General features: G+C 55.6%; 1 protein-coding gene across 2 annotated transcripts; it reads left to right on the top strand.

Moving 5' to 3' along the window:
- The first annotated feature begins 599 nt into the window (after nt 1-599).
- On the top strand, nt 600-8,322 carry MRPL4 (mitochondrial ribosomal protein L4). 2 transcript variants are annotated; one of them, XM_082651551.1, is made up of 9 exons: nt 600-883; nt 978-1,035; nt 1,122-1,272; nt 3,586-3,637; nt 4,827-4,944; nt 5,738-5,844; nt 5,936-6,045; nt 6,140-6,216; nt 7,492-8,322. In XM_082651551.1, exons 1-9 carry the CDS (start codon nt 827-829, stop codon nt 7,635-7,637), a joined length of 876 nt encoding a protein of 291 aa, XP_082507677.1. In that variant the 5' UTR covers nt 600-826; the 3' UTR covers nt 7,638-8,322. The 2 variants fall into 2 exon arrangements, with proteins under 2 accessions (XP_082507677.1, XP_082507676.1); XM_082651550.1 differs by having other exon boundaries at nt 969-1,035.
- The last annotated feature ends 3,703 nt before the right edge of the window (nt 8,323-12,025 follow it).

Below are 12,025 nucleotides of genomic sequence, written 5' to 3'. Positions count from 1 at the left end.
GAACGTGGCAAAGAACCTACAAAATGAGCGTTTGGATTTCCGTTGGTGAGAGTGGACGGGGGAGGCAACGCAGGATCTGTGGACTCCCCAGTTTGCTCTCGGAGAGTCCTGGCAGTCTGAGATGCGACAGGACCTTGGCCTAGGAGATGGGGGGAGACACATCTCCTAACCTGACGCATTTGAGGGGGACGTGCCCTGGGGGGATCTAAGAGGAGAAGCACGATCCGCCAGGCCCTACTCTGAGGGCTTTCTGTGAGAGATAACGCCCTGCATTTAAACAAGCAAACAAAACCACGTTTCTGGAGAAACCAACCGCTACGGTCTTGGAGGCCCAAAGCGGGCGGGCCCTGGGGACGTGGCCGACAAAAAAAAAAAAAAAAAAAAAAAAAGCCTAACAGTTATTGGCCATATTCCCTTAGGTGCCCGCCCTAGCACCGCCCAGCCACTTTTCCAGACTGAACGAGCTCATTGGCTGAACGAGGAGCGTGCCCTTTGAGCAGGGAGGTTTCATTGGCTGGATTACCGCACCGGCTCTTTGGGGGCGGGACCGAAGAGGGGGCGGGGTTTCTTGCTGTCGGGTCGCGCTCCCAGGTGTTGCAGAGGGTTCTTTAGGCCAGCAGTGAAAATTAGCGTCTGGGGTTAGTCTTGGGGCGGAGGTAGGGACAGGCGTTAGCGGACCCCGCCGTCTTTGCTCTTGCTCGCCCAGCTTTCTAACGCCGAATACAAGCCCGGCCGGCGTCGTCGCGGGCGTGACGTCATCGCGAGGCGTCGAGAGAGTCCAGCAGAGGAAGCCTTGACCTCTCTCAGCGTGGGGAGCTGCGCTACAATGCTGCAGCTAGTCTGGGCAGGGGCGCGGGCCTGGCTTCGGCCCAAGGGCTGCCGGGTGAGGCCGGTGACTGAGGGCGGGGTCGGAGGACAAAGGTTGGAGGGTCCGGGGATCGTCTCTCAGTCTTGCTTACCGTTTACAGGGCCTAAAGGCGCTGGCAGAAGAGGCAGTGCAGCCGGCGGAGAAACCAGAACCGGTGGCGAGCGCGGGTGAGGTTGCTGGGGTTGCCCTAGGAGGGGAGGCAACCGGAAACTCTGACCCTTGCTCCTGACCCTTGACGTCCCAATCGCTCCAGGTCATCGGGTGCCCGTGCTGCGCAGGTGCGAGCTCCCGGTACTCGCGCACCGGCGTCCCGTGCAGGCCTGGGTCGAGTCCCTGCGGGGCTACGAGCAGGAGCGCTTGGGTCTGACCGAGCTGCACCCAGACGTTTTCTCCGCGACGCCCAGGTAAGTGGGAGCCGAAATGGTAAACTGGGTGGCAGAGGGACGAGGAGCGGGGATTTAGGAATCAGGATGACCTGGACTCGAGCCTCAGTTTCTCCACCTGTTAGAAGAGAGTGATGAAAAAAAAAAAGAGAGAATGATGGTTTTTCTTGCTGCAGAGTTGTGTGAAGGTGAGGGCTGAGAGGTAACATCCTCTGAGGGTTAGGGACGCAGAGCTCTGGAACCCGAGTGACTGGATTCAAATCCTGCCTTCCCCCTTGTGCTTCAGTGTCTCTATTCTGTCAAAACTCAAACGATTAAATGAGATCATTCTAGCCCATAATATGGTCTGTAGAAATGTTGGTTATTGTTGCTGTTATTGGTTTTTGCAAAAATGAGCACTAACAGTGGTTAAGTCCTTACTGTGTGCCTGTGACAGTCTATTTGTATTTTATTTTATTTTATTTTTGGCCACGTGGCTTGCAGGATCTTAGTTCCCCAACCAGGGATTGAACCTCAGCCCTCAGCAGTGAAAGCACAGAGTCCTAACCACTGGACTGCCAGGGAATTCCCTTTTTTTGGGGGGGGAGCGTATTTACGTTTTAAAAATATATATTTATTTAGCTGCGTCAGGTCTTAGTTGCCGCACGCAGGATCTTGGTTGCTGCGTGGGGGATTTTCGTTGCAGCATGCAGGATCCTTAGTTGCGGCATGCGGAACCTTTTTAGTTGTGGCATGTGAGATCTAGTTCCCTGACCAGGGATCAAACCTGGGCCCCCTGCATTGGGATCGGAGAGTCTTAGCCACTGGACCACCAGGGAAGTCACCCTACTTGCAGTTTAGTTAACTAGATCCTCATAGCAACCCCAGGAATGGATTCTATTATTCTTATTTCGTAGGTAAGGAAACTGAGCACAAAACAAGTTAAGAAATTTGCCCAAGGTCACACAGCTTATAAACTTTAGAGCCAGATCTCAACCCTATATGGGCCAACTCCCAGGACCAAGTTTTCGCTTGCCAAGGTGTGTGATGTCTCTTACGTGTACGTGTCTGGCACATAAGTGCTATTAATCTATTACTGTTACTTATTTATATGGTTTGCTCTCTGTCTTTACAGAGTCCCAGTCTGCTAGAGGGTGATAAAAACGACGTATTTTGTTTATTCTGTAGATACTTATGAAGCACTTACTATGTGCCGGATTCCATCCTAGGGGTCAGGGATACAGCAGTGAATGAGCACCGAGGTTGCTGTTGTTGCTCCCAGTCTAAGCCGGGATCAGCAAACTTTTTCTGTAAAGAGCCAGAGAGTAAATGTTTTGGGCTTTGCAGGCTGTAACGTCTCCATGGCAACTCCTCATCTTTGTTGATGTAGTACAAAAGCATCCACAGGCAGTGTGTAAGTGAATGAGCCTGGCTGTGTTCCAGTAAAACATATTTACAAGAACAGGCAGCAGGCCAAATTTGGCCTTACTAGCCATAGTTTGCCAACCCCTGGCAAACCAGCCTGGCAGCACTGTCCAATGCGAGCCATGCATGTAACTGAAATTCTTCCAGTAGCCAAGTTTTCTTTCAAATAGTGAGAAACAAATGAGATTGATTTCAGTAATATATTTCGTTTAGCCTGATAAATCTAAAATCTTGTTGTTTCACCATGTGGCACTGGCCACCTTTCAGGGGTGGCCAGACACACGTGGCCAGTGTGTACTGTATGGAGCAGCACAGGGGTAGAGAGGCAAACCAGTCTGTAAAGAAGTGGCAGTAAGGAAGTCGTAATGGTAGGAAAGGAGTAAGGTAAAGTCCTCTTTAGCAAGGGGACTCCTCCTGGAGATACCATTTGGGCTAAGACTGGTAGGCAGAAAAGGAACCAGCCAGGGGAAGAGCATTTCAGGCAGAGGGAACGGCAAGTGCAGAGGCTTGGAGGCTGGACTCCATAGAACGGACACAGAGTGGAGCTGGAGGTGGTGCAAGATGGGCTCAGAGAGGGACCGGGGCAGGTCACACAGGGCCCTGGAAGTGGATGGGGACGAGCCGGAGTTTTTTTTTTTGTTGTTTGTTTGTTTGTTTGTTTTGCGGTACGCGGACGGGCCTCTCACTGTTGTGGCCTCTCCCGTTGCGGAGCACAGGCTCCAGATGTGCAGGCTCAGCGGCCATGGCTCACGGGCCCAGCCGCTCCGCGGCATGTGGGATCCTCCTGGACCGGGGCACGAACCCGTGTCCCCTGCATCAGCAGGCGGACTCCCAACCACTGTGCCACCAGGGAAGCCCCGGAGTTTTCATCTAGTCAGGCGGAGAGGGTTTTAAGTGGAAGTGGGCCTGTTGTGTCTCCTTCCTCCACAGGCTGGATATCCTGCACCAGGTTGCCATCTGGCAGAAGAACTTCAAGAGAATTGTGAGTGCCCTGAGTGGGGCGGGGGTGGGGGGGGCAGAGGACGCCCCTGCTGTGTCTTCTCTGGACTGTGGGGCTCAGGCCCCATCTTCTCTCTCCCGACCCATTCACCGATGGGCCATTTGCCAGGCATTTTGTGAACTGCCACTGTACCCTGGGCATTGTGCTGGGGGACAAGACAGGCAAGGTCCCTGTCCTTTTGAAGCTCCCAGTCTTAGCTGGTGAGGAGAACATGAATCAAGTAGTCATGCCTGTAAGTGTATAATTAGGGAAGTTGTCTCAGAGAAAGGGGCATTTAACCTCAGGTGTGTGACAGGCGCTAACCAGGTGAAGCGGGCAGTGGGGCTGGGGTGGAGGGCGTCGGAGCAACACAGGCAAAGCCTCTGTGGCAGGGATCAGAAGGGGCCCAGTGTGGCCATGGAGGTCAACAGGGGCAACGTGAGGTGTTTGGATCTTACGCCAAGAGCGCTGATGATGCTGTTATCAATCAGAGTCCCCGCCTTCCATCCGCCCACCTCAAGTCTGGCGAGTCCTCCCTCTCACTGTTGTGGCCTCTCCTGTTGCGGAGCACAGGCTCCGGACGTGCAGGCTCAGTGGACATGGCTCACGGGCCCAGCCGCCCCGCGGCACGTGGGATCCTCCCGGACCGGGGCACGAACCCGTGTCCCCCGCATCGGCAGGCGGACTCTCAACCACTGTGCCACCAGGGAAGCCCTCCTTTTATTTTTTTATTTAATTTTACTTATTTATTTATGGCCACGTGGCTTGCAGGATCTTAGTTCGCTGACCAGGGATCGAGGGATCGAACCCCTGTGCCGTGCAGTGGAAGCTCAGAGTCCTAACCACTGGACAGCCAGGGAATTCCCCCAGCTTCCTTTTAGTTACAACTACATGGAAATCATTCAAAAAATACTAAGTACATACTGTGTGTCAGGCAGCAGAGCCCCTGCCTCTCTGAGGCTGACGTTCTGGAGTGCAGGAGGGAACTCTTGATTTATCTCTCCCTTCCTCTCTCCCTCCCAGAGCACTCCGTGCTTGTCCCGATGGAGCCCCAGTCTCTGTGTCTCCTGTCCGGCTCCCCAGCAGCAGGCCAGTCCGCCCAGCTCACTGCTGTGTTCCTGGGCCTGGCACCTTTCGTCTGCAATGGCACCTCCCTTGGGAACCTGACTCTTTCCTCACTCTGCGCCCACAGAGCTATGCCAAGACCAAGACCAGGGCCGAGGTGCGGGGCGGTGGCCGGAAGCCCTGGCCACAGAAAGGCAGTGGGCGCGCCAGGCATGGCAGCATCCGCTCCCCAATCTGGCGAGGAGGTGAGCAGGTCTGCCCACGTGCGGTCAGAGGTTGGAGAGTCCATCCACTTTGCCCCATTTCCCTGCAGCTCTGGCCTTGGCCTCTCATCAGGCCATGGCCACAGCCCCTTTTGCCCCACTTCCCATCTCACCTCTCCTGGCCCACACTTCACGCAGCACCCAGAGGGCTCTTCCTAAACCTCCCAGCTCCTGCGGCCTTTGCGTGAAGTCTGAGCCCCTCATCTTGGCCTTCCAGGCCCTGGTGGCTGCAGACCGCACCGCCTTGTCCCTTGCACACCCTCCAAGACCAAACAGAGCTGACTCAGAGTCATCTCCCATTTGTCTGGCCAATCCCTCTCATCCTTCCGATGTGTTTGGGCCATGCCTCCTCTAGGAAGCCCTCCCTGACCCTCTTTGGGTCTCCCCACCCTCTGCAACCCCCTGTGCTGCCTGGTTCCCTCTGGGATCAAGTCTGGCTGAATATGAATGGCGTGGGGGCAGGGATCCTGCCCTGCATGTTCCCTGCTGCACTCCCAGCGCCCAGCAGAGGGAGGACACACGGGTAGACCATCCTCACCCCAGGTTTGACGGCTGAAGACACCAAGCCCCAGTGAGGTGAAGTTACCTGTCCCAGGTGATGCCTGATGCAACCTCCCCTCTCCATCCCTATCTGAGGCCCTGCCCTCTTTGCTGGGGTTCTGCCTGGCCGAGGGCAGCCTCCCTCCTACCTCCCCTGTGCCAGCCCCTGGGGCAGATTTCTGACCTCCAAGCCCGGCTGGGGCCTTCCCCTATTCACGTACCTCTGCCCCCACAGGAGGCGTTGCCCATGGCCCCCGGGGCCCCACAAGCTACTACTACATGTTGCCCATGAAAGTGCGGGTGCAGGGCCTCAAGGTGGCGCTGACGGTCAAGCTGGCCCAGGTACAGCAGCAGTCCTGCTGGGAGCCACGGGGGTCCTGGGGTGTGGGCTGTGGGTGCAGGGTGGGCTCAGACTGTCCTTTCCTCCCACCAGGACGACCTGCACATCGTGGACTCCCTGGAGCTGCCGACCGCAGACCCCCAGTACCTGATGGAGCTGGCCCGCTACCGCCGCTGGGGCGACTCTGTCCTCCTTGTGGACTTGTGAGGGTGCCGGGCAGAGCAGGGGTGGCCGGGGTAGGGGGACGGGGGGGCGGTCCGTCCTCGGCAGGGGCTCACCTCTTGGCCTCTGTTTCAGAGAACACGAGGACATGCCCCAGAACATTGTGGCAGCTGCCTCTGGGTTGAAGACCTTCAGCCTAGTCCCTGCTATTGGTGAGCAAAGGGCCCCGCTCTGTCTCCCAGACCCCCAGAGAGTACAGCATGGGCCAGTTCAAATCCTGTATCTGCAGCTTGGTCACAGAGTGGCCTTGGGCAGTGACCACCCTCCCCCACCCAACCCTCAGTTTGCCCAGACGGAATATTGGGAGAATGATGTGTTTCTTAAAGAAAACTTCTGAGGGGAATTCCCTGGTGGTCCAGTAGTTAGGACTCCATGCTTTCGCTGCCATGGCCCGGGTTCAATCCCTGGTCCGGGAACTAAGATCCCACAAGCTGCACGGTGCAGCCAAAAAACAGAAAACACTCTGAGGTCACATCTGTCCAAGCTTGGGCCACGGTGCCAGGCGTGGAGTGAGTTTGAGGGCCCACTGGCTGGCCCCACCCGGCTCCTCACTCGGAGACGCAGGATCAGGGCTGTCCTGAGTACGTCACACCAGTGGCTGCGGTGACTAATCCCCAGGGCTCTCTCCTGGTCTCCTGACTGTGTGCCCGGCTGCCTCCTGGACAGCGGCACGTGGGCTCTGCTAGTCATCCTGGCACACGAGACCTTCCTCCCAGCAGCTCCGGCCCCAAACCACACTGTCCCCCTCCACTCCGGTCTGTTAGCTCACCCTGTCAGCGCTGTCTCCAAACATATCCAGAATCCCACCGCCTCTCACCGCCCTGGGCCAGCTCCCACCATCTTCCTGGACTGGCACAGTTAGGGCACAGTGGCCTGTGCCCTGGTCCCAGGCTCCTGCTGACCGACTCCTCCCCACAGTCTGTCCTGCACTCCCGTCCCCCCGCTCCCACTACGGCCACCAGAGGGCGCCTGAGCACCTGAGTCAGGTCCTGTCCCTCCTCTGCCCACCACCCTCCAGGGCTCCCTCGTCACTCAGAGTAAAAGCCCAAGTCTTCCCCGGAGGACCACAGACCCTGCATGCCCTGCCCTGCCCTCCCCTTCCTTCCCCTCATTACTCGCTGCAGCCCCATGGGCCTCCCTCAGTACATTGTGTTTGTTTATCTGCTCTGTTTACCGTCAGCCTCCCGCACTGGGGTGTGAGGTGGGAACCGTGCCCAAGCGCAGGGCAGAGTTGGGTACTTAGGGTGCTCTCGGTTGGAAGTTGACGAGCTAAGGGCAGTCTCTTGCCCAGGGTCTCGCTGGGGGTGAGCGACTGAGCCAGGGTTTGAACCCAGGCTACGGGGCTCCGGACGCTACACCAGACCCTGGTGTTTCTGTTGGGGGCCGGGGGGACCCGCCCTGACTGTGCCTCCACCCCGCCCCCCCAGGCCTGAACGTGCACAGCATGCTCAAGCACCAGACCCTGGTCCTGACCCTGCCGACCGTCGCCTTGCTGGAGGAGAAGCTGCTCTGGCACGACTCGCGCCACACGCCCCTCTACCCCTTCCGCCTGCCCTACCGCGATTTCCCCTGAGCCCCACGCGGCACCCCCAGGGCCCATCGGCCAGCCTCCTTCCTGCTCGCTGTCCACGCGGTGCGCCTGCTCCGAGCCCGGCCGAGCCCCCGGTGGGCTTGGGAGCCTCCCGCTCACCCTGCAAGGGCGGCCAGAACCCCTCATCCCGGTGGGAAGCTGAGGCCACTCACAGAGCAGCCAAGCAGGCATCACTACCGGGAAGGGGCCGCCGACAGGAGCTTGGGGCAGCTCCTGCCCCGAGTCTCTTTTGTGTAAGAAATTTTACTTTTTAATCAAAGAGGAGAAACAGAACAACAGCTCATTGCCGTTTTGTGAATAATTCCATTTGGCGAGTTAGGCTCTTTCCCCGGTGCGCGGCACCGCTGGGTACCCGGCTGCCTCAAGGCACTGTTTATAGAAATGACCCACCATCAACTTTTCTGGGGTGAGTCAGCCTCGGAGCACGCAGAGAACCAGCCATCGCTAGGAACCCACTCATGGTGCCTCCCAATCCCAAGCACTCTCACCGAGCGCTTGCATCCCTGACGGGGCTTGTGGTCCCATTTATTATGGTCCTTCAGTCCAAGTGTGGACCTGATTCCCCAAGTGGGTGCAGTGTGGAGACCTGAGCTTTCATCACAGTGATTTTCCCTAAGCACAGAGTCAGTATCAACGTGGTCAATAAATGAGTGAATAAACATTTAAAAACACCAAACCGGTATCCTGATCCTTGAGTCTGCTGGTGTTATTTGCCCCCCACAAGTTGTTGTTGTTGCTAATTGTCACAATACAGACTATAAAGTAACGAGGTCAGTTTCTTTAAACTCAGCCCGCGGCTTCCTTGGTGGTGCAGCGGTTAGGAATCTGGCAGCCAATGCAGGGGACACAGGTTTGAGCCCTGGTCCGGGAAGATCCCACACGCCGCGGAGCAACAAAGCCCACGCACCACAGCTACTGAGCCTGCGCTCTAGAGCCCGCGAGCCACAACTACTGAGCCCACATGCCACAACTACTGAAGCCCATGCACCTAGAGCCCATGCTCCGCAACAAGAGAAGCCACCGCAACGAGAAGCCCACGCACCGCAACGAAGAGTAGCCCCCGCTTGCAGCAACTAGAGAAAGCCCGCACGCAGCAACAAAGACTAAACGCAGCCAAAAATAAAATTTATTTTAAAAATCTTAAAAAATAAAACAGTATGAATGCAAAAAAAAAGCCAGAACTGCCATCTGGTGTGCAGGCCCAACCAGGCGGCCGCAGTGACCCATTGACTGGGCTGCTCCTCGCTGAAAACATCTCTGGAATGCTTCTTGGGAGTGCCTTCAGAGCTTACAACACGTTCTTTGAAAGTCCTCAATGAACATAAATTGTGATCCTTAAAGCATCAGATTTGACTGAGTAAAAAAGAAAAAGCTAGGACTTCCCTGGTGGTCCAGTGGGTAAGACTCTGCACTCCCAATGCAGGGGGCCCGGGTTCAATCCCTGGTGGGGGAACTAGGTCCCGCATGCCGTGGTGAAGATCCTGCGTGTGGCAACTAAGACCCGGCACAGCCTAATTAATTAAAAGAAGAAAAAGCTATTTGGAGCCAGTAGTAAGAAGGGGGTGCAGGGACTTCCCTGGTGGCACAGTGGTTAAGAACCCACCTGCCAATGCAGAGGACATGGGTTCGAGCCCTGGTCTGGGAAGATCCCATATGCCACGGAGCAACTAAGCCCGTGCGCCACAACTACTGAGCCTGCGCTCTAGAGCCCATGAGCTACAACTACTGAAGCCCACGCGCCTAGAGCCCGTGCTCTGCAACAAGAGAAACCACCGTAATGAGAAGTCCGTGCACTGCAACGAAGAGTAGCCTCCGCTCGCCACAACTAGAGAAAGCCCGCATGCAGCAACGAAGACCCAGTGCAGCCTAAATAAATAAAATTTATTTTTTTTAAAAAAAGAAGGAGGGGTGCAGAGGCTGGTTGGGAAATGCTGGGCTAAACCCAAACCATTACCTACCTCTCCCTGTGCCTCTCACCAGCTCCGCAGGGACACCGAGGCCCCAAGTAAGACCCATCTGTTGTCCTGACAGTGCCCAGCCTAGTCGTAGCTATGCGTAATCAGGCTCAGTCGTCCACCTCACAGCCATCAGGAAACAGGGTGAAGGAAGGGGTCAGAACCTGTTGCTGACACTGGGATCCCTCTGCCAGATCAAGGATGGAAAAAGACATCAGAAAAAAATGATCCGAGGTCTACAATGTGCTAATAATCAGGGCATAGTATGTGTATTAGTTTCCTAGGCTACCTTAACAAAGTACCACAGACTAGGGCTTCAACTACAGAAAAATACCGTCTCATGGTTCTTGGAACCAGAAGACCAAGATCAAGTCATTCCTTCAGAGGCTGTGAGGCAGGCTCTGTCCCATCCCCCGCCCCTAGATTCTGGTGGTTTGCTGGCATCCTTGGTATTTCTTGGCCTGATACATCACCCTGATCTCTGTCATCATCTTCAAATGGCATTGTCCCTCTGTGTGTGCCTGTGTTCAAATTTCCCCTTTTTATAAGCGCAACAGTCATGTTGGGTTAGGGCCCACCCTAATGACTTCACGTGAACTTGATCATCTGCAAAGACCCTGTTTATAAATAAGATCACAATCTGGGGGTTAGCACTTTTTTTTTCCCCTGGGGAAGAGACGTAGTTGAACCCATGACAGGGTGTAAGGGGAAGGAAGGAACAGGATTGGCCATGAGGACTGTGGAAGTTGGCACATGTGGCTTCATCACATGTCCTCTTTGCTGATGTCTATTTTGAAATTCTGTATAATTTTTTTTTTTTAGAAAGAGAGAGATGGGTGAAGACATTTCTTCAGAGGAGCTTCAGATGTGCTACCTGCACATCCATCCCTGGTCGGGGAAATAAGATCCCACATGCTGCGCGGCACGGCCAAAACAAAACAAAAAGCCCTATCACACCCTCTTGGGACATGCGTTAACCCAGAGCCTAGAGAGGAAGGTGACTTCACAGCCTCTGGAAAATATCCCTGAAGGCAGGACACCAAAGACTCAGGCTGACCCCGGCTTAAGAAAGTTCGAGTGAGTCAACAGGGCTGGGATCTGACTCCCAGGAGATCCAGGGGCGAGAGGTAGGCGGTTCTCATGGTGGAGTCAGGGTGTCTGCTTCTTGGTGGTCAGCATGGACCAGGAGAAATAAGAGGGTAGGATCAGACCCCAAGGGCTGAGGGAAGAGCCACCACCCATATCAAAGATGCCTCCATGCCAGCGAAGGGGTCTCCAGGAAGAGGAGGCCTCAAAGAGCCCCCCCAGAACACTTTAACACGCTGCTGGGGTACCCAAAAGGGCAAAGCCACCAGCCATGGAGGAAACGCCCTGTCCCCTCCTCCTTGCACCTGGCTGGGCAGGAGGGACCCACAGGCTGGTGAGAGGAGGTGAGGGGGACAGAAAGAGGGTCAACAGCAGGGGGACTAGGCCCTTCTTCTCTACCAAGGCTTCCAGCCTGGAGAAGCCTCACCTGGGGCTCCCATCCAACACCAAGTTCCGAGATTTGAACGTGATGCTGATCGGGACCTGAGTCCGGGGCAGGATTCTCAGCCAGGGGCAAGGCAGAGTCCACCACAGAATAAACTTTCAAAGAGCGGAAGGAGAAGCCAAGTTATGTTTTGTTTGTTTGTTTGTTTTTGTTTTTTCTGCGGTATGCGGGCCTCTCACTGTTGTGGCCTCTCCCGTTGCAGAGCACAGGCTCCGGACGCGCAGGCTCAGCGGCCATGGCCCATGGGCCCAGCCACTCCGTGGCATGTGGGATCTTCCCGGACCGGGGCACGAACCCGTGTCCCCTGCATCGGCAGGCGGACTCTCAACCACTGCATCACCAGGGAAGCCCCCAAGTTATATTTTGATCAACATCCAAACGGCATGCATTTTTGCTTTACACCCTGGGGCTCTGATGAGGAACCGTGATGCTAGAATGAACTAACCTGTGGGAACAGAGGAGCAAGTCTGTATTTCTGCCTAGGAAGTTTGAGGGGGGATTCTCAGAGCTGAGTCCTATGGAAACAGACAACTTGTAACTCCTGTTATCTGTTCTCACTGCACATGAATGGTCTTACTGAAATCTCGGGACTTCCCTGGTGAGGCAGCAGATAAGACTCTGCCCTCCCAATGCAGGGGGCCCGGGTTCGACCTGTGGTCGGGGAACTAGATCCCACATGCAAGCCACAACTAAGAGTTCACATGCCATAACTGAGGAGCCCGCGAGCCACAACTAAGGAGCCCACCTGATGCAACTAAGAACTGGCGCAACCAAAGTAAGTAAATAATGTTAAAAAAAGAAGAAAAATCTTAGACCCACCCTTTGAGGGATGCATTACCATCCCTTTCTACAGCTGAGGCCATCTAGGTACCACCAGGGGAAGT

The sequence above is a fragment of the Grampus griseus genome (assembly GCF_964374135.1).
Source record: "Grampus griseus genome assembly, chromosome: 3".
NCBI lineage: Eukaryota > Metazoa > Chordata > Mammalia > Artiodactyla > Delphinidae > Grampus > Grampus griseus.
Note: the sequence above shows the minus strand (reverse complement) of the source record. Positions and strands in the feature narration are given on the sequence as shown.